Source organism: Pogoniulus pusillus, chromosome 7, assembly GCF_015220805.1.
Source record: "Pogoniulus pusillus isolate bPogPus1 chromosome 7, bPogPus1.pri, whole genome shotgun sequence".
Classification (NCBI taxonomy): Eukaryota; Metazoa; Chordata; class Aves; order Piciformes; family Lybiidae; genus Pogoniulus; species Pogoniulus pusillus.
This window is the reverse complement of record NC_087270.1, coordinates 6,601,145-6,628,989: the sequence shown is the minus strand read 5'-3', so window position 1 is coordinate 6,628,989 and position 27,845 is coordinate 6,601,145. Positions and strand designations below refer to the sequence as shown.

General features: G+C 41.0%; 1 protein-coding gene across 4 annotated transcripts in view; it reads right to left on the bottom strand.

Moving 5' to 3' along the window:
- The window catches only part of SUPT3H (SPT3 homolog, SAGA and STAGA complex component), a 304,062-nt gene that overhangs the window by 42,635 nt on the left and 233,582 nt on the right, over window positions 1-27,845 (bottom strand). For 3 of the 4 annotated variants that reach the window (XM_064145783.1, XM_064145785.1, XM_064145786.1), the window contains exons 7-11: window positions 24,458-24,533; window positions 20,832-20,944; window positions 19,586-19,693; window positions 18,916-19,104; window positions 16,159-16,439 (exon numbers count right to left, since the gene is read on the bottom strand). In XM_064145783.1, coding sequence (XP_064001853.1) covers window positions 16,275-16,439; window positions 18,916-19,104; window positions 19,586-19,693; window positions 20,832-20,944; window positions 24,458-24,533 — 651 coding nt within the window. In that variant the 3' untranslated portion in view covers window positions 16,159-16,274. Of the gene's footprint in view, window positions 1-16,158; window positions 16,440-18,915; window positions 19,105-19,585; window positions 19,694-20,831; window positions 20,945-24,457; window positions 24,534-27,845 lie in introns of those variants that run through there. The other variant, XM_064145784.1, reaches the window with a different exon arrangement.

The following is a 27,845-nucleotide window of genomic DNA, read 5'->3' as shown; positions in this document are numbered from 1 at the left end:
TTCTGCTAATTTGCACCTGCTTGTAAAATTATGTATCAAAATGAATATTCCTTGATCACATGAATGGCTTTCAACATGTTCTAAGGTGCTGTGATTAATGGCTTATCTATTTGTTGAGCTATGCAGTTCCTCTCTTTTGTATCTACTATTGCCAAAGTTTTATCGTAGTGAATTCTGGACAGAGATTTACCTCATCTACCTACTAAGCCATTAAATCCCAAGCTTCCTGAAGTGGCAACAAGCACTTTTCTTCTCTACCATATGCTGCTTCTTACAAAAAACCATGTACAATGGTGAGATTGTTTAAACTTCCTTGTTAATGGATGCAGAAGGAGCTGTTTGCTTTCTCTCAGAAGCACCTAATCTACACTCTGAATCTACACTATATCTTCTGGTGGTAATTTAAGTATTATATCTAAAAACCAATTAGAACTGCAGACTTCTTGATGGTAAATATGAACAATTTGTTCTCCTTGTGAGGAAAAAAAAACACCCAAACCCTTCACCACCACCAAAATTAACCTAGTGCAATTAATGTGTCTCACTTACAGGCCATTTGCATTGCAATAATTCTGTGTGGAGACTGCTTGCTTCCAGCAGTTTTATCACCTTCTGCAGTAAAACTAACACATGTGGATCTCTAGAGAGACTTATTTCTTTTCCTGTTGTCTCAGCTCTTTACCATCAAAAATGACAATCCTGTCAGCACATCACCACATTTAAAGACTAAGCTGTGCCTGTAGCCCAACTGAAATGTTGCATTAGTACAACTTCTCCAGGCTGGAAACTAGCCTCTTCCTCACCTGCCTAACCTGCCAGTGTCAGCAATCCTACGCCAGCATTTATTATATGATTGCTTCTTATTTATATTCTTATTATTGTTCTCCTAACGTTGTGGAAATTTATGTGAACTTAGAGGCATATAATTTTTAAGCACAGCTCTTAGCTGTGGAATTCATCTCAAACTAGAGAACAGTAAGTTTTTTTATCCAGTCATGTATATTTCAGATTCCACAGTCATTCAGCAATTGAAGCCTGAAGGCAATCAGCTATTGGACAAATCTTCTCAGGGCTTTGCAGAATAGGTCAGCATCTTTATGAAAGATAAATACATTAAATTTTATTATGTGTGCATATTAAGTAACATGTATACTTAACAGAGACACAGAGGAGTACCAAGGAAAAATCCCTCATCATATCCACTCTCCTGCAACTGATACTGCAAGAAAAAACATTGATTTCTACTAATAAATAACTAAAGAAGTTAATCACTGAGAAGGGAACTGAGTTTTCCAGGGTGTTGCAACTAGGAGAAAGCAAAAAAACCTCCAACATCCCACTTGTAAAATACTGTCACTGTGGTGTAGTAGATACAAGGGATGTACTTGAAAATAATGGCTGAAGCTTAACTGAAAAGTGAAGATCAGAGTCACAGATACAAATGTGGTACTGCACAGCATTAAAAAACAGGGCTTCTACCTGATCAACCTTTTTCAGTTTCCTGGGTTTGATATTTCTTTCAAGAATTTGCCTTAATTTTGTCATTTTTCTCTAGTTCTGCTAACAACACAAAATTGACTCAGTGCTGTATTCTATTTAAATTCTTTAAGTATCTTCCAAAGCAAGGCCAGAAGAAGGATCAAGTCCCCATTTCATCCCGTTTCATGCTTATTGCTGATACTTTTAAAGGACCCTTACTTCTCTTATTCTGGCACCCACTGTTAGGGCACACACAGATACATAATTTGCACTTCCACAGCTGACCAGTTTCCATGTTTATCTTCAGAAATAGAACACACACACACACACAAACCCTCTGAATCTCAAATTTCAGTCCACCTCCTGCTTAAACTGTTTTCTCTCTCTTCACTAAATATATTTTTGAAACATTCTACCTTCCACTCCAGCAGCATAAATGCCAGCATTTTGTTTTCTTCATCAAATCTACTACTAGTGCCTGTGAGGCCACCAACACTGACAAAAAAGAACCACTGTAAATTAAATGTTCAGAGATATAAAGAAGGAAGAACAATTTCATTTTCCATCTTTGTTTCTATCTTTGAAAATCCTTTCCTCCTACAAGCATCCTTCCCCATCTTTTTTCTCTTATGGGCAATAAGCTTTAAAGAAAGAAAGTTGAAATAACAGACGAATTGAAACACACCTTAATAACAATATTGAAAGCCTCAATTTAGCACATGCCTTTGTCAGACAAAGTGTAGTTTAAAATTCAAGCAGATGATTGCTTTGCTGAATTGAGGTTTATATGTCCTTGCAGTTAAAGTCAGAAAGCTGGAATAATGCAAAACCTCAAGGAAGGGAAGGAACACAAAATTCCCAAACTGAAATGTATAAAATACATTCAGTTGCCTCAAGCCTGGTGTCTTCCTTTGGTTCTTCTTGAGAAATATCTGCAAGCACTACCAAGTCTGCAGTCAGGCTCCCTGAAATGAGTCCAGATTGGAGAAAAGCTGAACTTTGGTGTTGAAGAGATTTTCTAGCAACCATATATCAGTACTGCCTGGAGGTATATAAGAAGACTAGGAGGAGAACAAGCATCATTGCCACAAGGGAGAGAGGGAAGACAGAGGACACAAACAGAGGAAATCAAGCATCCTTTGCACCGCTGCTCACTAAGCAACTTTCATCACTGTTAGTGTTATCAAAGATCTAAATGAGAACTGACAACTCTGTGTGCAGCAAGGTAAGTGCAGAGAAAGAAAACACAAATTCCCTGCATGCACTTCAGAAATTACTTGTCTCATCCTGGATACAATGCCTAGCCCAACAGGTACCCAGCTTCTGAGTATTATAATGTGGATTCATCAACAAGAAAGCAGACAATGAGAATAGAAAATAACAGATAATAAGAGTTATTTAAAAATATTTCCACTTGGTTTTGATTTCTCCTTCTTGGATCTCTGCTGTTACTCTAGAGATTTTCCAAGCCAGGGATGCCAGAGATCCTCAGGCATAGCTTCTATCAAAGCTTGATACAATAGGATATGTTCACCAAGTGTTAGTGATAGAATATAAAATGGGGATCCTGCTGATGAGAAATTGTTTTCTTCATGCAGTTTTCTTCAACTGTAGATTAATCCCAAGTCAAACAGTCATATTACATGATCCTAAAGTTCTCATAATGTTTCATCTAGACAGCTCACATCCTGTGATACAAAGCTGTGCAGCATGGCTGCAGACTCACACAGCTGCTGCATTTCACATCTGAGCTGGCTCGGCCCCTGTCATAAGTGAACTGGCAAGTATGAGCAGTTTTAGTTTATAAAGCACTTTTAAAGCATCTTTCAGGGAGAAAAATATGAATGAATGCTCATTTCTAAGAGAAAACTGAAGGAACTGTACAACTACAACAACTCATCTGACATTGTATAATGGTATAAGTACATGATACTGTCCAAAATATAACAGACAAAACCATGAAGCCTGCAGCAGGCTACACTATTATTCTATATAATAACAAGTGAGAATCCCCCACTTTGTTCTTAAGATTCTTCAGTTATCAAGCTTCCACTTATTCACTGCTGTACCAGAACGTACATGCTATATGGATGCCATGTCACTACCTTTACAAGAATTAATGTAAATTATTGAAGATCATAGAATGGTTTAGGGTGGAAGAGACCTCAAAGATCATTTAGTTCCAACCCCTCACCATAGGCAGGGACACCTCCAACCAGAATAGGTCACCCAAGGACTCATCCAACCTGGCCTTGAACACCTTCAGGGAGGGAGCAGCCACAACCTCCCTGGGCAACCTGTGCCAGTGTCTCACCACCCTCACTGGAAAGAACCCTTTCCTAACATCTAGTTTGAATCTCCCCTCTGCCAGTTTAAACACACTAATCCTTGTCCTGCCATTACAAGACCTTGTAAACGGTCCCTCCCCAGCCTTCCTGCAGGCCCCCTTCAGATACTGAAAGGCCACTATGAGGTCTCCTCGAGGCGTTCTCTTCCCCAGGCTGAAGAGCTGAGGTGCTCCAGCACTCTGCTCACCTTCGTGGCCCTCCTCTGGGCTTGCTCTAACAGTTCCATGTCCTTCTTGTGTTGGGAACTCCAGAACTGTGGTGGAGAGTCCTAAAGGGCACAAAATGGGCTTAAGCATGCCCTGTCTTATTTACCTGCCTGTCCGCATTGCAGCCAGAGGCAGGAAAACAGGACAGAGAAACCCAGGCCACCCAGTCTGGTTTAATCCGGTCGCACGAGAGGGGTTTCGTGGGGACCAGGCCCCTGTGGCGTGCAAGGCGAATGCGCCCCCCATTTTTGGCAGACAACAGCCTGTGGGTTCTGCCATTTTTGGGTCTACTTGGGTGATTGCCAGAGGTGGTTGGGTGATTGTGTGGCCAATGAGACCATTAGCCTGGGCCATTACCCTATAAATGGGGGTGAACAGGTGAATAAGGAGCTTGTGTGCTCGTTGGTTCCTCGCTCACCTGCAGCTCACCTGCAGCACACCCACCACCTCAGCTGCCTCAGCCAGCAGCTGATTCCACTTTGCAGCCCACCTGGAATTTGCCACAGGACTTGTGTTGGATATTTCCCTGCCTATGTTTTGGGCCCCGGACATTAGGACTGGTGAGTATTCTCCATTCCTTGTTCAAGTTGCTAAAGGGTTTTAATCAGCCTCACAAGCGGCGAATGAAGCCGCCAGAATCTCTATCAAGGACATCTCTAAAACCTTTCAAAATTCCATTGTACAGAGACATTCTGTAACACAGTTCTGCTAACCCCATCCAAGACCTCGTGTGGAGAGGTGTAAATAAGTTTGGGGAAATTATTTTGTATATATATTAATAAATTATTTAATAACTTTTGAATCTGCCTGATTGCATTTTACCCCAAACTCAGATTTCAACTAGTCCCCTTTATAACGGAACTGCACACAGTACTCCAGATGGGGTTTGACAAGAGCAAAGGGGCAGAATCCCCTCCCTTGCCCTGCTGGCCATGCTGCTCTTGCTGCAGCCCAGGACACAGCTGCTGTCTGGGCTGCATGTGCACACTGCCGATTCCAGTGCGGGCACTGCACAGGGCACCCCTCGTGCCAGAAGGGCCCTTTGCTCCCCCCCTTCACGCCTGCTGGGCAGGGTGGGGAAGCAGCTCTTTTTGCACCTTTCCTCTCCCATTCAAACCACAGAGGGAGAGGAGTTTAGGGGTACACAGGACTCCAGGACAATATTAGATATGAAAAGTCATAAAGTCTCACACTGCAAGCTCCTATGTTTAGCAAGACACACACGTTTTGATTAGTACTTGCAGCATAACATGCCTGAAGAGGCAGTGACACAACAGAGTAGCAACCCTCCGTGCAAAATACCTTAGCAGAGTCATTTCATGCCAGTATCTCCTACCTCAACAGAACCACATCTATGCTGCCTGAAAGCCCTGCTTGCAACAATTCATGTACTGTGTTGTGCAGTAAGACACTGATGTATGTGCAATTTAAGAACGTTAAATGTCCCCACAGGATACCGAATACTATCCAGACCGTTTGTAAATACTTTCCCGGTGCTCTGCAGAAAACAAGCCAGTTCTTTTCAAATCTACTTAAATGACATTTTTGTCTTATCTAAAAATCTATGTTCCTGTTTAATAAAATCATCTGGGCAACTTACTGTTTCATCAGGACTGCAAGCTTATGGCTTCATTAATAAATCCTGCTTGAGCGTTAAGATTACCCCCAGTAGAGACAGCTGGGAAATGGCAATATAAAGTCAAGCAGCACATTTAATGACCAGTGAACTTCTGGAAACTTAGTCCAAAATGATACATCATTGTGTCAGACACTCTTAAGCAATATGCAGCTTGGTCTCCCTCTTTAGAAACATGAAACCTCCTGAAACCGCTACCACAAATTGTGAACCTTTTAAATTACCGCCAAGCCACCTGCTTTTCTCCAGGAAACTTCATAAACCTCTCCAAATTAGTAATGTCATTAAGTAAAGCTTACAGAACTGTTGTTATTCTGAAGGAGTATTAACTGTTTAGTTTAAGGAAACCAGTGGGGATTTTTATCATGGAAAGAATGGTGCTGATTGATACCCGCCTGAACATGAGCCAGCAGTGTGCCCAGGTGGCCAAGAGAGCCAGTGGCATCCGGGCCTGCATTGGGAATGGTGTGGTCAGCAGGAGCAGGGAGGTCATTCTGCCCCTGTACTCTGCACTGGTTAGACCACACCTTGAGTACTGTGTTCAGTTCTGGGCCCCCAGTCTAGGAAGGACATTGAGATGCTTGAGCATGTCCAGAGAAGGGCGACGAGGCTGGGGAGAGGCCTTGAGCACAGCCCTACGAGGAGAGGCTGAGGGAGCTGGGATTGGTTAGCCTGGAGAAGAGGAGGCTCAGGGGAGACCTTATTGCTGTCTACAACTACCTGAGGGGAGGCTGTAGGCAGGAGGAGGTTGCTCTCTTCTCTCAGGTGGCCAGCACCAGAACGAGAGGACACAGCCTCAGGCTGCGCCAGGGGAAATTTAGGCTGGAGGTGAGGAGAAAGTTCTTCACTGAGAGAGTCATTGGACACTGGAATGGGCTGCCCGGGGAGGTGGTGGAGTCGCCGTCCCTGGGGCAGTTCAAGGCAGGACTGGACGTGGCACTTGGTGCCATGGTCTAGCCTTGAGCTCTGTGGCAAAGGGTTGGACTTGATGATCTATGAGGTCTCTTCCAACCTTGATGATACTGTGATACTGTGAATTGTCATGTATATGGTAGAATCTGTGCCAAATGAAATGCTTTAAAATACTCTTCAATGTGCTATTCTTTCACATTTTCAGCTTTCTGGGAGAGACCTGTATAACCATATTCTCAGGATTAAATTCACATAATGAAGTTCAGCTCTGGAAGGGGCAGAAGGAAGATTCTCAAACAGTTTGTGTCTCTTCAGATGGTATTTAGAGCTGCGTAAATCAAAAGCCTGGTTTTGCATTTTTGAATAGCACTGGAAGCAATAGTGCTCAGATCAAAGAAGGAGCCTGATTTCCCCTGTTCATTCTCTTTTTTTTTTTTTTTGAATGGCTCTACAGAGTGAGCAAGGATGGATTATAGGAATGCATTCTGTCAAGGAGTCAGCCAAAACCATACCATCTCATCTTGGAGTAATTTATCCAGTAAGTTGATTTAGAGGACAGTTCAGTGGCACCATTTTTGGAAGGCAAAAGCAGAGGGGAAGGAATATAAATCAAAGGTGACTGGCAGGTAAAGGATATATGCAGCAATCAGCCAAACCATGTGCACACTGGCACAAATTCAACAAGATCATTTATAAAAATTCTAAGTCAGGAGTACACAAAAGGGGGTCTGGTGCTAACTAAATCCACAGATAGATTACACGCCACTGAAATAAACACTTCCAGATGCTGGCATACAAAAACCTTTTACAGAATGAAATGTTTTCTTTCATAAATCTGAAAGGAGGAACCTTGGGTTGGGGGTTGGGAGAAAAGGGAGCAAGATTTCCAAACTGAGATTGGACTTCCTACTCATTCTATCAAATAATAACTCATATTTTTCAAATGTGCAGTTTTAATGCTGTAGAATAACAAATAACTAAAGACAATAGCTTGAAGTATAGACAAAGACATCATGAGAATGTAGCTCTTTAATGAATTTTCTTTTTTTCTCTCAAAAGGAGAAGAAACAATAAAAATGTCAATTTGAGGTTTCCTGTATCAGAAACTGAATGTGTAACTGAAGGAAAAGCTTTCAAATGCCTTTTGACATAAATGCATTTTATTTTGGGAAACCAATTAAGAATGAAATCCTGACATCTTCAAAATCAGGATCAAGTGATTATGAATATCAATAGGGGGAGGACCTAAGATATATGTCATATACAGGACCCTTAATATCAGAGATTTTTTAATTTGAATCATAGAATCAACCAGGTTGGAAGACACCTCTAAGATCATCCAGGCCAACCTAGCACCCAGCCCTAGCCAGTCAACTAGACCATGGCACTAAATGCCTCATCCAGACTTTTCCTGAACACCTCCAGTGACTTTCTAGCTAATTTCTTTTGGGAGCAGCATTAAAAACTTTAACATTTAAGTGCTTTAGAAAAATTCAGATGTCATGTATCCACACTGTACAGTGAAAAAAAACAAAAGCACTGATTATATTACTGCTCTTTTGATCTGAACTATGCAGAAAGAAATTTCTTTCAGTTAAGAAGTCTAACTTGTAGATGCAATGTAAAGCTCTTTTTGGTTTGTATTGTGGTTTTGGTGTTTTTTTTTAATGTTTTGGGGTTTAAGTTTAAGGCACCTAAATCAAACTTACTTCTCAAAATGTTTAGTTCTGTTTCAGAGATATCCTACTGCCATGCTAGCCTTTATATTTACAGTTTCCCTGCCTTCTGTCCACCTTGAGAACCTGCTAGTTTAGTCTCATAAGCTCAGCTTTGCCAGATCTTCAACTACTATTCCACAAATATTATTTTCTAAGTGAAATCTGTAGTCATTACAGTCTTTATTAAATTGAGATAACTAAAGCTTTGTGAGTAACTTCACAGAATCATAGAATCAGCCAGGTTGGAAGAGACCTCCAAGGTCATCCAGCCCAACCTAGCACCCAGCCCTAGCCAGTCAACTAGACCATGGCACTAAGTGCCTCATCCAGGCTTTTCTTGAACACCTCCAGGGACAGTGACTCCACCACCTCCCTGGGCAGCCCATTCCAATGGCAAATCACTCTCTCTGTGAATTTAAGCATGTATAAAAAAGCTGAGATAAATCAGGATCAATAATGAGCATTTTTTATGTATCAGAACTGAAAAGTCCTGGCTCGACATACAATTTGATTGCCAAACTATTATTTACAGGTACACATAGCATACTACAGCCTACATGGAATACTTGCTCTAAATAATTAAGAACCTGTTAGAGTATAGGCAGGGCTGTGTAAGGCCCAAAGAATGTAAGTCTCTGCCAAACAGCATTCTCTGGTATTACAAGTTGTTCATGCAGGTAATGTCACAAGCAGTATCACAAACATACTTTTGTAAATACTGTTTTAGGATGCTTAGGTAATTTTATGGGGCTGAAATTTTTAACAGCAGATTTAGAGTAGCAAGTCTTTTCATACTGAAATGACTTAGAGCCTGAAGGAGTATTCTCCCCCAAAAGCAAATACTCAACCAAAATTTGGTTAAACCCCCTGTTCATTCAACACGCTCCATTTACACAGGCATATTCTGCTGAATAATGGCCACTGTCTTTTGCAGGTCTGTGAACAATTATAACTTACTTTATAAACTCAGATGATCTTTAACTAAGCTTCTAAACTATTTTATTCCAGAATTGGCATAAACTAGAGAGGACAGAGACTGTGTTTTGGAAACATTTTCTTATTCTCCTGCTGTTGCAGCTGACCACTTTGTTTTTCATTTCAGAGTAGAGGATGCTAGCTGTACTTCTACTTGAGTTGTTATCTCATGGTCACAAGCACCACTTGGAAACTGTTCATGTACTACATATCAAAGTTTCAAGTAATCACCATATATTGATCACAGGAGAAATATTTTACAGTAGTTATTTATAGTTTTTTACTCTAAACTGTTAAAACAGAATTAATTCAAATAGCTTACAAGAATTTATCTAGAGACACCATGCTTGTATTCCTGGTAAAAACTATTACAGTATCACAGTATCACCAAGGTTGGAAGAGACCTCATAGATCATCAAGTCCAACCCTTTACCACAGAGCTCAAGGCTAGACCATGGCACCATATTCACCTGATATTCTTGTGAACATCTTGGCATAGCAAATTTTACTATTTAGAGTATTATTCAAATGAATATTAGGATTACAGCCACAGGCCCAGTCAAGACTGTAGTTCATTGTCTCTATGCACCATACAGAGAAGAGATTTTGAAATTAAATCTTAGTTATTATTATTACTTCACTTTTTCTGCTCATTTGTTGAAACATTGATCTTGTTATAGCTTGGTGTTGCATTGATTTTGATCCCACTTAAATTCTGAATGTTACTGAGATCAATGTTGCTGCCATGTTGTAAAGTAAGAGCCCAGAAATAAAGTTTTGTGATGGAAGAGGGGTGTACCCAAGTCATTCTACAAGACAGAGCAATTTGCTCTTTCCCTAAATGACCTTCCACTGACTTCCCAGTGAACACCAATGCATTCTGTCTGTACGAGAAAAGTAATCCTCTTAGCTGTCTTCATTTTAGGTCACAGTTCAATGTGTGTAATAATTTGACTACTCACATGAATGAAGGATGAAATTATCTAACCATGTGGTTATAGCCTTCCTGTAAAGGGTTGCAGTATCAGTATCATTGTACTCAGTCTATCCTGGGATAGACTGAGCTAATGTTTGATTACTGGGCACTCAGGATTATTATAACTCCTAAACTATAGAAAGGAAAATAAGAATGCATTTAGCAGAGTCCAGCTAGTGCCATGGTCTAGATGACTGGATAGAGCAGGGTGATAGGTTGGACTGGATGAACCTGGAGGTCTCTTCCAACTTGGTTGATTCTATGATTCTATTCATACATACTAATTTTATACCAAATATAATCTCATGAGATAAATAGTCCATTAATCTTAAGTAGACATATTTCCCATTTTTCTTTACCAAGGAAGTAAAATTTAGGCTGAAATCATAGAATCAATCAGGTTGGAAGAGACCTCCAAGATCATCCAGTCCAACCTAGCACCCAGCCCTAGCCAATCAACTACACCATAGCACTAAATGAATCCATACACAGAAAATGTCTCACTTTCTTAAATGCACAGACCACAGAGAAAGAGATTCAGTGCTGCACATGGAATTGCATCATTCCACGTGATGACAAGTTACATATTTCCCACCCTTGGCTTACAAAATTATACAGAGCTACTTTAAAAATGAATAATTTCTATGCTCCATAAGAGGCTGGATCACACAGCAAAGTAGGCAACATTGAGTACCACCCAGCACTATTATTAGAGAATATGTGGATAAAATATATGCCTAGACTACCTTAGACCTGATACAGTGGAAAAGAAATCTATAGTACACTTGCTGCTTTCCATTGTGGATGGCATTTGGAGACAAAACCTAAATGGTTTAATTATGTTAGTCACAGAATCAACCAGGTTGGAAGAGACCTCCAAGATCATCCAGGCCAACCTAGCACCCAGCCCTAGCCAGTCAACTAGACCATGGCACTAAGTGCCTCATCCAGGCTTTTCTTGAACACCTCCAGGGACGGTGACTCCACCACCTCCCTGGGCAGCCCATTCCAATGCCAATCACTCTTTCTGCCAACAACATCCTCCTAACATCCAGCCTCTACTTCCCCTGGCACAACTTGAGACTGTGTCCCCTTGTTCTATTGCTGGTTGCCTGGCAGAAGAGACCAACCCCCACCTGGCTACAGCCTCCCTTCAGGTAGCTGTAGACAGCAATGAGGTCCCCCCTGAGCCTCCTCTTCTCCAGGCTCAAGACACCCAGCTCCCTCAGCCTCTGCTCATAGGATTTGTGTTCCAAGCCTTTCACCAGCTTCGTTGCCCTTCTCTGGACACACTGCAGTATCTCAATATCTCTCTTGAATTGAGGAGCCCAGAACTGGACACAGTACTCAAGGTGTGCCCTGATCGGTGCTGAATACAGGGGAAGAATAACCTCCCTTGTCCTACTGGCCACACTGCTGCCTCATCTTCAGCCTACTCTCTACCAGTATCCCCAGGTCCCTCTCTGCCTGGCTGCTCTTCAGCCACTCTGTCCCCAGCCTGTAGTGATGCTTGGGGTTGTTGTGGCCAAAGTGCAGAACCCTGCACTTGGCCTTGTTCTATCTCATCCCATTGGCCTCTGCCCACCCATCCAGCTTGTCCAGGTCCCTCTGCAGGGCTCTCCTACTCTCCAACAGATCCACACCTGCTCCTAGCTTGGTGTCATCTGCAAACTTACTGATGCTGGACTCAATCCCCTGGTCCAGATCATCAATAAAGATGTTGAACAGGACTGGGCCCAGCACTGATCCTTGGGGAACACCACTAGTGTCAGCTGCCAACTGGATGTGGCACCATGCACCACCACTCTCTGGGCCTGCCCCAGAGTCATTGTGACATAGCCAATTAATGTTTGCATATATTTTGATGGTTATTACTAGATGTAGATATTATCCATAGAATGTTTCCATGACTGTGTAAGAAGTGAAATATTATTAAAATGAGTGGTGGTGGGGGGGTGGGGGGGTGGCAGAGTTCTGAATAGCAACATTAATAAACAATAGTAATTTTGGAAAATATCATCTCACATCAATTAATTTCCCCTCACCAACAACTAAAAATAAAACATGTATCACTCACATCAGTATAGCTATGTAATAATGAGTTTCTGGCATGTGTGTGTCAACTACAGTGGAATATAAAATCACTTTCAACACTTAAATGTAGGTTGACTGAGGCCAGCATTTTCTCAAAGCCAAAAGAATGAAGCAGGCAGAAGAGTTCTATCAGGATGAGGAAGGTGAGGCAGTCAAACAAGCTGGCCAGAAAGTTGCAGATATTGTCAGTGTAAGTGTTCAAAGCCAGGTTAGATGGGGCTTTGAATAACTTGATCTAGTGGAAGACGTTCCCACCCACAGCAGGAAGGCTGGACTAGGGATCTTTAAAGATCCCTACCAACCCAAACCTTTCTACAATACTGTGACTAATATCCTGAATTTCAGAGTGGAGAACCTAGAAACTGTGGAATCCCTACACTGGACAAAAGCTCTGTATTCCTTTTTACGTATGCAGAAGCCTGGAGTCCAGGAACATCCATTATCCCACTAGTGGGATGATGACAGTGGTTTCCTCACTATCATGATCAGCCTGTGTGTCCTGCCAGCTGGCACATAATTCCATAAGCCACAGGTTTTATGAGGAACTCTGGATGGTAAGCATTTCTTACAGTCAGTCAGCATCCTGACACACAGGTTCAAAGAAATTTTGCTTTGTTTCTGCTCTTCCCTTTCATTTGTCATTTGTTCCGGTGTAACAAATCCAAGATATAGTATGTTATAGAACTGTAGAAGCATTTAGGTTGGAAAAGACCTTCAAGATCATCAAATCAATGCAGCATTGCCAAGTCTATCACTAAGCCATGTCTCTAAAAGCCACATCTTTTCAATACCTCCAGGGATGGTGGCTCAACCACTCATCTGTGCAGCCATTCTGTCAGAGAAAATTACCAAACACATCATAATTCTTTTGAGCCTCATGATGCCTCAGCTTTCTATCACATATGACATACATGGAATGGAATACCTCACTGGTCAGTTTAGGGTCTCCTCTCCTCTTCACTTCTCCCCACAGATGTGGTCTTTTACCTTCTGCATCCCCAACACGGTCCACAAAATCTAGCAGTGACTTTTAGTCTCCACACCAGTCCTTGGTAGTAACTATATACATTGTGCATTATCACCACTAGAAGCAGACACTGTCTATGAAAATATCACACTATCAACAAGGTTGGAAAAGACCTCACAGATCATCAAGTCCAACCCTTTACCACAATTCTCAAGGCTAGACCATGGCACCAAGTGCCACGTCCAATCCTGCCTTGAACAGCTCCAGGGACGGCGACTCCACCACCTCCCTGGGCAGCCCATTCCAGTGTCCAATGACTCTCTCAGTGAAGAACTTTCTCCTCACCTCAAGCCTAAATCTCCCCTGGTGCAGCCTGAGGCTGTGTCCTCTTGTTCTGGTGCTGGCCACCTGAGAGAAGAGAGCAACCTCCCCCTGGCAACAACCACCCCTCAGGTAGTTGTAGACAGCAATAAGATCACCCCTGAGCCTCCTCTTCTCCAGGCTAACCAATCCCAGCTCCCTCAGCCTCTCCTCGTAGGGCTGTGCTCAAGGCCTCTCCCCAGCCTCGTCGCCCTTCTCTGGACACGCTCAAGCATCTCAATGTCCCTCCTAGACTGGGGGGCCCAGAACTGAACGCAGTACTCAAGGTGTGGTCTAACCAGTGCAGAGTACAGGGGCAGAAGCTGTTAACTTCACAAAGTTCAGTTACTTGGAGGATACTGAGCTGAAAAGTAAAATCACTGACCAGAAGGAGTTCTGTCCTCTGCAGAAAACTCGATGTAAATTGCCTAGACATGCAAAAAACTCCTTTCTCCTCACCCAGAGAAGATACTGTCAGGACACCTATTGTATATATACTCATATCTGATGTGAAAGATTGATGAAAGGGCTTTAGAGAAATGGAAGAGATGATGTGCAAATGTATATTCCTAACTTCTGCATGACCTTTAAGTTAAATTTAAGGGCAGAAATGGCAAGAATCTACTGAATCTAATGGTAGATGCCTGCTTGATATTTCTCTCTCTGCAGTTTTGAAGTGTCACCACAGAATCACAACAAGTACGTTGAGTAAAGGCAACTTTCCCCACGGTTCTGTCATCCTGTCTAGAAGGTCACACAGATACACAAGGAAAGTATTGTGAAGGCAGTGGCAACAGAAGAAAGCAGAAGTCATTCAAAGATGCTTAGAGATAGTATTTTTCACACAACAGTGTGAGAGTCTGGCAGTATGGAAAGGTAAGGTCAAAAGAAGCATCAATCTGCCGTCATGCTTTCTGTGCCCCTTATAGGAAGCTCCAGGTACTTCCGTTTTGGACAACTGTAATAGCAATGTTTGTCCTCAAAACTGCCAATAAGGGCACTGAGAGGAAAACTGGGCAGATTTGCAGACCTAATTGCATGCTGTAATATCTCTCAAAATACTCTTCCTGAACTTTCTCATTAAAAAAGGAATCGTATTACAGCTCTACAACATCTGTGTGTATCTAGAAGATGACCCAAGATTCCTTCTTCACTCTTGGCTTGTTTTAGAGGGAACAAGATCTGCCCTTCTCATCAGCCACGCTGACAGTAGGTAATGTCAACAAATCAAAAGATTCAGTCAGTTGTACTCTCTGGGAAGTTCTCAGGGTTGCAGGAAATAAAAAAGCCCCAAAGATAAACCCAGCAAAAGATGGTATTTTGTTATACCTTGTGGTTGCAGAGAATTTCCAAACTTTGGTTATTAATTATCCAAACCACTTTTACTGAGGGTTAGAGAAGGAAGACTTACCTCTCTGTAATTGTTTATGTGAACTCTTGGCTACTTTAAAATAAATACATTATCTGCTTTCATAATCCATTGACATGTTCTTAGTAGCATCTTTTCTGCTTCTGCTAAAGACAGTTCTCTATTTTGAACAAGAGATTCTATCCTACATTTTGCAAGATATTAAATTAGCATCTGTAAGTAGTGAGAAAGGCAAAATTATGTAAAGATAATTAACTGAAAATATGTATCACTAATAAGCCATATATCTACTGCCATTTCTAAAAGCATTGATCAGATCTGACACCAGGAAAATTGTAACTTGCCACACTGATTTACTCTTTTTGTGTGTGTGTGTGTGTGTGTGTGCTCCTCACTTCTGAAATCAAGTCCCACTGTTTCCTTACTATTTATGGTCTTCATGTATTTCTGTATAGTTTTTGTGAAACAAATTTCCTCTACTTCAGAATAATTCTCCTTCTTAGTATCTCTCCAAACCCAGACAATTTCTTCCTTACATTTAGTAGCTCAGATCTAGTTTGGTGGATTTTGTTTTGCTGGGTTTTTTTTTCCTATGATGATTTCTTTGATTTTTTTATCCTTGAATCTAGATATTCTGAGGCATGCAAGGAAGAAATCCCAATTTATGGCTTTGGAGATGGACTACTTTCACATTTTGGTTAGCTGAGAAATTGAGATAAAAACATTTGTTTGCCTGCTCTGAACAATGGATTTGCAATCTGCATAGAAAAAATGATGGCTAAACCTCATAACCCATCAGTGTTTTACCACAAACTCAGTTCTATTACATCTTAGTGGAGGTTCAAAACAGTCTAGAGAAACAATCCTCTTCTTTCTTCAACCATAAATGTGTCACTTGAGAGTTCAACTTCCAATAGGACACAACTAATTTTAGACTATAAAGTGCTCCTCAACATATTGGAATACATATAATTTAAAATAACTGCAAGCTTAAGCTTTGAAAAAACAGAAATTCAAACACTAACGAAAAAAGCATAATTTGTAATTGAAAGAAAATAATATTTAAAAGGAAAAAAAAACCAACTTTTTTTTTTCTCTTGTCTTTCCAAAATGAGACAAAAATTACTAAGTTTTATTTCCCAAGAGGATTATGCCACTTTTATAAAAGAAAATTGCAGTCACCACAAATTGCTCTCAACAATTCCAAAGCTTCTTCATTTGACCACTTGAAAAATCAAAGTTCTTGAAGATTATAAATATAACTTTTTATAACTCTGTTATTACGTACTGTGAACGGGGAAAGGGGGCCAATCTTGTGGCCATAGCGTCGAATGGCCTCTCTGATGTGGCTGGGCTGGATGGCATCGCTTTGAGCCTCTATACCACAGGCTGCAGTGCTCTGCAACAGAAAAACACAGAAATTGTTACTAAATCAAAAACACACAACAGACCTACAGTGCATAAAGTAGGAAAATAAACCTTTATAAGATGGACCATTTTTATTTTAACGAGGACACACATCAGTGCAGCCACACACTACATCAGAGGGAAAAAAAAGCTGTTAACGAATCAAAGAAGACTTTTACATGAACTTTGCTTGAGAGACCCAAGGAACACCGTATTTGTCCTCTTAAATCTTTCACCTAGTGCTGCTGTATGTTGCAATTGAAAAGGGCAGAAAATGTTCAAACAAAAAGGAAAGGGTCATATAAGTCACACTGCAATAACCACAGAAACTATTTTAAAAACATTTCAGGCTCTCATTATGATGTCAAAGAGTGGGGAAAATATTGAACAAGTAGCCAAAGTGGAAAGCAATTTGACACCAAAAATCACCATTCAGTTAAAATCAGGCTGAAATTTGAATGAAAGGTGACATAATGGTGTTAGAAGGGCACAAAGCAATTTTAATTACCTCAGACTGAATGCTTTCAAATTTTCCATTGGAATGGGCTGCCCAGGGAGGTGGTGGAGTCACCATCCCTGGAGGTGTTCAAGAAAAGACTGGATGAGGCACTTAGTGCCATGGTCTGGTTGACAGGCTAGGGCTGGGTGCTAGATTGGACTGGATGATCCTGGAGGTCTCTTCCAACCTGGCTGATTCTATGATTCTATATTCAAGTTAATTCTTGGATTCAGGACCCCAAACAGAAAAAATGCTAATTCACTGCTACCAAAGTCCACTGATTTCACAAAAATATCCCCAGGATTTTAAATGCTTATTCTTTATTCATTGCTAGTCAGAGTGAAATGTTGGTTTAGGCTCCATCTAGACACAGCTATTTGCCAGAATTGAGATGACTTTCTGGAATGATAGCTACTTGGTAATAAATTAATGAAAATTATATTAGTGAATGCACCAAGAATGACAAACCCCTGAAAACGGAGCCTGCAGTTTAATGAACACAAACACGGTGCCCCTCATACACTTGTGCCATATACTAATGTTTTTATATTCATTTTTAAGAGTGCTGAGTCTGCTGGAGCTTGTGTGTGCATACACAGAATTATTCATAATAGGATGACAGATTCTTCCCTTGCTGATTGACATTCATAAAGGGAATATGAAACTCAAATATTTTCCGCTGGACTGGGCTTTCGTGGACTAAGAAAAACATTCTTCACCAAGTTAACTTGTTTGTCTCAATGTTTCAGTTACATCCAGGATACACCTAACCAAATTGGGTAAGATATGGGAACATTTCATTAAAACTGCACACTTTGTAGAATATAATTATTTTTAAAAGCATTAAGCCAAACACTAAGAACTTAAAATAAACTCACAACAGTAGTGAAATATGATGTATCAAAAAAATACATCTCCAGCTAAATTCTTATTCCTAGGAAGGGAAATCAACCATAGAAACAAAACACCATCAAATGTAATCTAAAAAAGGAAGAGTAAAATAGTTTATAGGATCCACTAAAGGCTTTTTGAATGGAGTATTTGAAAAGCAGAGAGAATGTGGAAGGTGTCCCTGCCCGTGGCAGGGAGGTTCAAATTATATGGTCTTTAAGATCCTTTCCAACCCAAACCATCCTAAGGTTCTGTCACCTGCAGCACAGACAACAGAAGGAGAAGACACATGTTTTTCTATCTGCTGCTGTACAAATCCCTGATTGAATTGTATGAAAAAGGAGTATTTGTTTTAGGAGAAAAATAATGCACAGGAGAAAATCACAAAGTTGCTCCATTGCTTTGCAGCAAAACGAGTACTGCCACTGCATTTTTTCCAAAGCCCCTACATAGCTAACAGAGGACTTCCTAACCAGGTTATTTAATCAGATTTATTTCCCTTGTGGTTTTAAGGTACATATATCTCCCTCAGATAGAATACCAAGGTTCTACAGCAGAAAACAGGAACATTAATATTTATGTTTTGCACCCTGAATATGAGAAAAAAAATACATTTTATGCAAAGTAAACAAATATTTAGCTTGAATGCAACTAATTGGCACAAAAATAAAACAGGTCAAGTCAAAGTTGTTATAAGCAAAGTAGGCAGTGGCCTAAGGCTGCTGGCAGCAGGAAAATCATAACCAGCTCTTTGCCTACTTTGCTTATGCTCTGACCCTCAAAAGCTATGCTACCTGCTGCTACCAGAGAAGGGAATGGCTGCCTGGGGTGGCATCTACTGCTGCAGCTACATAAGAGTAGTTTATCTAAGAAGCAGCAGTTGTTATCTCAACAAAACTCAGTTTGCAGGCATTACTGAGAAGCTATAGCCTGACAGGGAAAACATCAAACCACACATCTGGTCCTAAAATAACATCGGTAGTTAGCAACTGACATGGGTTAAAATTAATATTTAAAATGAGACCTGTTGTTTTCTGAACAGGTTTTGGATTCTTTTTCAGACTTTTGCACCACATACCTTTTTTCTTTTCCTTTGTTTGGATTTGGAGGAGTCCTGTCCGACTCCACCATTCCCCAGGCCTCCTGATGGGGTTTTGCCGAGATGTTGCTGTCCTGCTGATGCTGGAGGTGTAGGTGTAGGAGGTGGTGTATTTTCAGGAGAGTCAAGACTAGTCTTCATACTTGTAGATTGCCCTAAGAGATGTGGCTGTAAAAGCAAGATGTCAAAAAGTCACAGAATCGAACCACATTAAAAAATTGTTATTGCCTCTTAGATCTGTTGCTAGAAGATATTTAATATTTAATAGAATTGAGTTTGCTTATTCTAGAGGTCACCATAATACCTGCATCAGAGTAATGTATGCAATACAGGAGTTATTTCACTTGCTGCTGTTAAAAACTTTAATCTCATAATCTGTAATAGAGAGAGCCTTCAGTACAGCGAGAAGGAATTTCCACCCTTGAAGAGAGCATTTATATTTAAATGTAAAGATGCTGCTAAGAATTTAAAGTTTGTAGCTATAATTTAATGTATTTCCATCTAAATCTATAACTGTAATGTTCATAAGCTCAGTAACAGAAGGATCAATACCAGATAAAATTACCTCTACTCTGAAAGAAATAAAACTGCCAAATAAATGGTGAAATAAAACATAAAATGCATTCATCTGTGGAAAAGCAAGGTTTACCTCAGTGGAGTTGTGATACTGTATGAAGGTGGCAGATATGGCGTGAGTGAATGGGTCACCAGCTTTGGGAGCCATGTCCTGCTTAACCAAAAGGGCCAAGTCCACCAACTGGAGGGACAAAACCAGGTACATTTACTGATACAGTACTTTGTGTGGATGTCATTGTAACAATAGAATCATAGAATCATACAATCAAGCAGGTTGGAAGAGACCTCCAAGATTATCCAGGCCAACCTAGCACCCAGCCCTAGCCACTCAACTAGACTAAGTGCCTCATCCAGGCTTTTCTTCAACACCTCCAGGGATGGTGACTCCACCACCTCCCTGGGCAGCCCATTCCAATGCCAATCACTCTCTCTGTGAAGAACTTCCTCCTAACATCCAGCCTAGACATCTGTCGGCACAACTTCAGACTGTGTCCCCTTGTTCTATTGCTGTATGCCTAGAAGAAGAGACCAACCTCCACCTGGCTATAGCCTCCCTTCAGGTAGTTGTAGACAGCAATGAGGTCATCTCCTCTTCTGCAGGCTAAACAACCCCAGCTCCCTCAGCCTCTCCTCATAGGGTTTGTGTTCCAGGCCCCTCACCAGCTTTGTTGCCCTTCTCTGGACACCTTCCAGCACCTCAACATCTCTCTTGAATTGAGGGGCCCAGAACTGGACACAGCACTCAAGGTGTGGCCTGACCAGTGTTGAGTACAATGAAGAGAGAGAGAGAGAGAGGAGTTGTGGGTTGAGGCAGATTATTCTTAGTGTTTCTGGTTGAAAACAAAATTATTCAGAGGTATTTCAGCCCAAGGAACCTTTTTTTTCCCCCCAACTTCTGTAAATATATGGAGTAATCTATCTACCCAAGAGGGCTTGGCTTGGCACTAAGGTAACATTTTGTTTTCCAGGAAATCCTGCTTTTTAATCCAATTGTGCAATGGGTTTGAATGAGCCTCAGTGCACTGCCAAAGGTCACATAGCAAAGTATGTGGTTTCAGTCTGGACTTGAATAAAGTTCGTGCTGGACTCCGTTCTCCTCTGTAACTATTACAAAGCATTTCTATTTGTGCATCAGATGGATGAATGGAGTACACTGTGCATCTCATGCAGTAAGCTGAAACAGAAAGGAATCTAGTCATCTTGGTTGGCTGAAGTGGTGACTGCACGCTTCTGAAGGGGCTTACAGCACAGTCACTCGAGACTGAAGTACATCCAAGCATAATGAAGGTATTTTGTTTAACCAGAGTTCAGACCCTTACCTGTGCCACAGTCTCATATGCTAAATATGCCAAAATCTCCATTGCAACTGCATTTGGCTTTATTTCCATACTGCTACAGTCCAACCAGTCGCGAAACTTGGAAGTTTTCTTTGCTGTCAGGTAAAATCATAAGGGGAAAAGGAAAAGTTAGCAACAGGTACATCAAAACAGTTTTTTCCCAGGCATAGAAAATACTGCATAAAAACACTGTGGCACAATGTGCTAGTTTGAAGCTAGCTGGAATGTTTTGGTGAGAAGGACTTGATTACAAGCTATGAAAGGAAAACAATGGTGATGTCTGCTTCCCTCGTAGGCTTAGTGAGAGATATAAGAAAAAGAATCAAAACATAGATAAGGCACTTCTCCTGCTGGGGAGCTCCAAGCTGCATCTCTCTAACCTTACTCTCTGCTTCTCTGACTAATCCACTTTGCTTCCTAACCCCCTGGCTGAACCTCCATTCTTCCTTGGGACTGGGGTAAGGCTGAGAGGGGTAGGGGGAAGGTGAAGGGGCAGTTGAGAGCCCCTCCTGGGGACTCAGGTTTCTGGGAGGGCTGTTGTGTTTCTGTATTCCCTTTTACCTTGTCTATTTCTGTATATAACTGCATATACTGTAAATATCTGCTTGTATATTGTGCTAGCTATTGTTGCCCTTCTCTGGACACCTTCCAGCACCTCAACATCTCTCTTGAATTGAGGAGCCCAGAACTGGACACAGCACTCAAGGTGTGGCCTGACCAGTGCTGAGTACAGGGGCAGAATAACCTCCCTTGTCCTACTGTCCACACTGTTTCTGATCCAGGTCAGGATGCCATTTGCTCTCTTGGCCACCTGGGCACACTGCTGGCTCATCTTCAGCCTACTATCTACCAGTACCCCCAGGTCTCTTTCTTCCTGGCTGCTCTCCAGCCGCTCTGTCCCCAGCCTTTAGTGTTGCTTGGGGTTGTTGTGGCCAAAGCGCATAACCCTGCACTTGGCCTTGTTCAATCTCATCCCACTGGCCTCTGCCCACCCATCCAGCCTGCCTAGGTTCCTCTGCAGGTCTCTCCTACCCTCCAACTGATCAATACCTGCTCCTAGCTTGGTGCCATCTGCAAACTTAGTGATGCTGGACTCAATCCCCTCGTCCAGATCATCAATAAAGATGTTGAACAGGGAAAGAACAGAGGAAAATATGGAACAAATAAATGTGATCTTTGCTGAGAGTATAAGCATTTAGATCAGTGGTGGATAAGCTGACCATAGCAAGCTGTGGAGACTTGGGCAGAAAGGTGCTAGTAATAGGTTGTTAACGAAGAGTTGCTTGTGAAGACAGGATAACCAAAGTGAAGCAAATAGAAGGTGGGAGAATAATTTGAAACAGTTCTTTCAAAAAGTATTCAATGAGACTAAAAAGTTAAAGACAAGACAGGTGTTAAACAGAAAGCAGGTTATTTTTTTTAGGAGAGAATGAGAAGGCCACATCGAGTTGTTAAAGAAAAAAAACCCCAAACCCAACAACCCAGAGAAAGAGAACTGAAGAGGACAGCAGGATCACAAAGCCTACTCCTGAATTTAAATTTGCAATCCTGTAGTATTTGATTCTTTGATGGATCTACTCTTTTGCCTGTCTTTAAAAGTACACAGAAATAGGTGGAGCTGTAATGATTAATACATATTGTTAGAACAGGCTTCTTGAAGTTCTTCTGAGGTTTAACCCGTTGTGACAGTTTTCATCAATTTATATTAGAGTTAATAGGGTTTACTATTTTAAACATAGCAATACACAAACATAGCAAGTCAATTTCTACCAAAATATAAGAAATGAAGTAAAAAAGTAGCCTTTGTGTTAATTTTGAACAAAGGTTTGGCATGGCCTTTAGTATGCTCTATCTAGATGAATTTATATCATGCACTTGAATTTGTGCATGATTCTTGTTGCTATTTTTTAAGCACTGTAATTCTTCATTAAATGTCAGTGAAAAAGAACTGCACAGAAATAGTCATTTAAAAACACTATTGAGATCCTTTTATAGATCAGAATTCCCTGGTCAGCAACATTCAATTTGATTTGAGAAATTAAAGATTTCTATGTGTTCTGTCTCCAGATGATAATTCTGGGGGTTTAAAAACAACTTTATCATAAACCTCTCGTTTCCTGAAATCACCCTAATCTGAAGCACCATTTATAAGATGGTTCACAGATATGTGGTGCCAAATTGTAACAAACCAGACTGAATCAGGAAAAGAAAAGCTTACAAAACACATTTTCCTACATTTACTGATACAGAGCACTATTTCAAATGTGTAATTTGTTTGCTATAAATGAGTCACCCTTTCATCAAACTGAAAAGGAAGAACAAGATAAGGTCTCTTATTTAAAGAGGTTATTGTGTTCATGTCTGTGCTGTAGGATCATGTGCTGTTTTGTCATGGTTTTTACTGGCTCCTTCACCTCACTTTCTCTGACATTTGACCTAAAACCTTAGTCATCACTTAACTGCTTCTGTAATGATGTTTTGCTACATGATCAAGTCCATTAATTTACAGCTCATTATAGCTGTGGCCCACAAGTACTTCTAGTAAGTTGGTTTTCAGTGCTAGTAAAGCCCTAATTCTGTCATCATGTTATTAGTGTTGGAATGGCATATACTGATGAATTTGGCTAATGCTGAATAAATTCCACAGCAGGAGCTTACAGCTTAAAATAGAAAAGACTCTTTAGTAAGTTCTTTGTGTCTCTGCAGATAGGGAAATAAAAGCAAAACTTGCTCTTCTCTAATTTTAGACGCGTTCCAACAATCCTGCCACCACGAACCTTTACTGACATGCTGAGTATAACACCACCATCACAGTATCACACAGTATCACAGTATCACCAAGGTTGGAAGAGACCTCACAGATCATCAAGTCCAACCCTTTACCACAGAGCTCAAGGCTAGACCATGGCACCAAGTGCCACGTCCAATCCTGCCTTGAACAGCTCCAGGGACAGTGACTCCACCACCTCCCCGGGCAGCCCATTCCAGTGTCCAATGACTCTCTCAGTGAAGAACTTTCTCCTCACCTCAAGCCTAAATTTCTCCTGGCGCAGCCTGAGGCTGTGTCCTCTCGTTCTGGTGCTGGCCACCTGAGAGAAGAGAGCAACCTCCTCCTGTCTACAACCTCCCCTCAGGTTGAGACACTTCAGGCAAGTATGGTTGTTTTAATACATTAACTCCTTAGCAGTTTTATCTTTGAAGTTGTCTCCACCATTGGAATGGGCTGTCCAGGGAGGTGGTGGAGGCACTGTCCCTGGAGGTGTTCAAGAAAAGACTGGATGAGACATTTAGTGCCATGGTCTAGTTGACTGGCTAGGGCTGGGGGGTAGGTTGGCCTGGATGATCTTGGAGGTCTCTTCCAACAAGGTTGATTCTATGATTCTATGATTCTATTTAACTTGGTAAACATTCAAATAAAATACTCTGCCTGTCAGCCTGGAACGATCCTAAATTAACTGTTCCCAGGAGTTATGGAGACAAAGAACTTAAAGTTTTGTTACTGTGGATGAAACAAAAGTGCTTTCAAAGCCAGGAGGTTCTGCTGTGTTCTCTATTACATGTAATAATAATTAAACATCTTAAGACACTACAGCCATTATAATACTTACAGAAACTCAAATGCCGACTTTCACAGAATTCTGCATACTGGACTGAGTCCATCGTTCGTGTTTGTCTTTCTGCTCTCTGACAAAAGAGTGGAAGAACATCAGGTACCTTATTCCAACAAGACTTGCATTGCACCACAGAAATTACAGCCCCAAAGCGCCCCTGTGACACATCTCGAAGTAATCCTCACGAATTAAATATGCGCTGGATACATTAAGATGCAGAAATAATAAAGCAGAGATTGGTTACTTTTCTTGTGAGTTAAATTTCCCAGAGGGCCTTATAAATTCTTATTTCAAAAGTCTGCTTGGACATCACTTGCTTATGATAGTGACAAGGGCTGGGTTAGGAAAGGTGCTGCGCGCTCTTGCCCTAACTGGATGACCAGGCAAACAAAATCTTCCCCTGGACCAAGGGCGGTGTGTTCTTCAGAGAGCAAAGCTGAACCTGTATGCTTTTAAAATGGGGGTGTTAATAACAGTCAAGTGAATAAATTCCACGACATCAAAGATGTACCAGACAGGAGCACTGAAGTGCTGCTTCCCACACTCAATACACAGTAACAACTAAGCGGCAAACACATTTTTCTCTGCCTCTCCCCCCTCCCCCCCTGTCAATTTATGTTTGATTTTTTAGTATCTCTGAACATCTAAAGATAAGGAAAGGAAATTAGACTGGATTAGAGCTCATTCATAAAAATGGTATGAACTCAAAATGTTTACTACTGCATTTAAGAATGCATTTCACAGAGAGCCCAGTGTCAACAAAACTGTATCTCAAAAAGGTCAAGGAAAGAAACCATAAACGTTATGCACCCCTTCCCCTCCATGAATACTCAACCAATTGCATGAAAAGTGGAAGCAGGGTTGAAGCAGCATGCCAGCTCATGGCTACATTTGAGCATGTATTTGAGTATTGTTTGCTTCAACAGACCAAGAGTGATTTTCACCAGGTAAAGATCTGGTCTCTAGGAGAGATTAAATCCTTCACTGCCATGGTGTTTCAAAAGATGGGGACAGAAATTAAACTCTCAAATCAAACTGGAGAAAAAAATACAGAATTATATTTAGAGAGAAATACAAAAATAGCCATTACAAAGCAACTACCACATCCATGGCAAACCCCTTGAATTTTTCCCCATCCCAAAAAACCTAGATCTACATTCCCCAATCCTCCCTCCAATGCCTCTGCCATCCAAAGAGGCTTATTGCTTACATGTTCTTCCCCATAAATTGGCTCCCACCACACACACAGGGCAGGAGGAGGAAAGAAGAGCAAACTGACTTTGTTGTGAGCTTATAACAAGATAGCAGAATTATGGGGCTGAATAACAATCTTCTAGTCCCCAGAAGATTTTTAACCCTATTGTCTCAACCTGGGACATTCACATATCAGGGGAATGAAGTGATAGTTCAATTAAAGAGAACATATTTCTCTTCAGAGGGAGATGGCTTCTTCAAGCCTCTCAAACATGGAAAGCAAATTGTCTCAAAGACAAAGGAAAGGAATATAACTATCTTCCAAACAATAACTCAATGAATAAATCATTACATCTGGTAAGCACATAACCATAACTAAGGATACAAACGGTACCAGGTGTGGCTAATAGCACTGAGACTACTTCTGCAGTGAGTCCATACAACACAAGAAGCCATGCATGAAGAAGGTAAAGTAGATGAGTGTTTGCACTAAGGTCAAAAACCATGGGAAAACCAAATGCATGCTCACACACAGATCTTCCTTATTCCCCAATCATCTTACAGATGATGTAATTGCAGAGTTCTTTAATCTGATTTAACAGAAGACACAAGGGTTGTTGATAATATTTTGAGATAAGCTACACAAAGAGCATTAGGCCTCAGCAGTGTCTCAAATTAGAAAAATAAAGAGATAAAAGTCAGTACTTCAAACACAAAGTTTCTTTCTCTGTTCTCTGCCTTACAGATCACTCTTCAGTTCATCACTTAGGAGATTCTGACAAAAGTCAGCATGTTCAATTTAGTTTTAAATGAAACCATCAATTGACCAGGAACATTCCTGGATGTGCCTAGGGTTTTTTTCAATTCTCTACCCAGTCAATAATTTCTGCTGTATTTGGCAGGTGTTCCTGAGGGATTTTGCCAATAGGGACTTCATTTCCCTTTACACATTTCCCTTTACAGTAGTTGTCTAACACTGGATTTAATTTTGTTCTTATACACTAAAACATAGAAGCATCTAATGGCTTAGGCTGAAAGGGACCTTATAGATCATGTACACTTACTTTTTATATGTATGGAGATTATTTTATCTAGTAAAGTTACCTACATAACTGTGAAATAAAATTGCTGTTAGCCTTCAGTTCTCTCGTAAAAGTCTTTCTTAAAGGTAGTTTCCAGAGTGGTGCTCTAAAACACTACCAAGTAACATAGCCTTGATCATATATAGCTAGAATATAGTCTCTTCTCAATACACTTTAACAACAAACCCATTGTGGCATGTGAAAGGGATGAAGATAGCCATTCTTCTGTCAATGCTACCACTTTTAGACTAGAATCATAGTCACTTTGGCTGGAAGAGACCAGGGATGGAGATAGCCATTCTGCCAATGCTACCACTTTTAGACTAGAATCATAGTCACTTTGGCTGGAAGAGACCAGGGATGGAGATAGCCATTCTGCCAATGCTACCACTTTTAGACTAGAATCATAGTCACTTTGGTTGGAAGAGACCAGGGATGAAGATAGCCATTCTGTCAATGCTACCACTTTTAGACTAGAATCATAGTCACTTTGGTTGGAAGAGACCAGGGATGAAGATAGCCATTCTTCTGTGAATGCTACCACTTTTAGACTAGAATCATAGTCACTTTGGTTGGAAGAGACCAGGGATGGAGATAGCCATTCTGCCAATGCTACCACTTTTAGACTAGAATCATAGTCACTTTGGTTGGAAGAGACCAGGGATGAAGATAGCCATTCTGTCAATGCTACCACTTTTAGACTAGAATCATAGTCACTTTGGTTGGAAGAGACCAGGGATGGAGATAGCCATTCTGTCAATGCTACCACTTTTAGACTAGAATCATAGTCACTTTGGCTGGAAGAGACCAGGGATGGAGATAGCCATTCTGCCAATGCTACCACTTTTAGACTAGAATCATAGTCACTTTGGTTGGAAGAGACCAGGGATGAAGATAGCCATTCTGTCAATGCTACCACTTTTAGACTAGAATCATAGTCACTTTGGCTGGAAGAGACCAGGGATGGAGATAGCCATTCTGCCAATGCTACCACTTTTAGACTAGAATCATAGTCACTTTGGCTGGAAGAGACCAGGGATGGAGATAGCCATTCTGCCAATGCTACCACTTTTAGACTAGAATCATAGTCACTTTGGTTGGAAGAGACC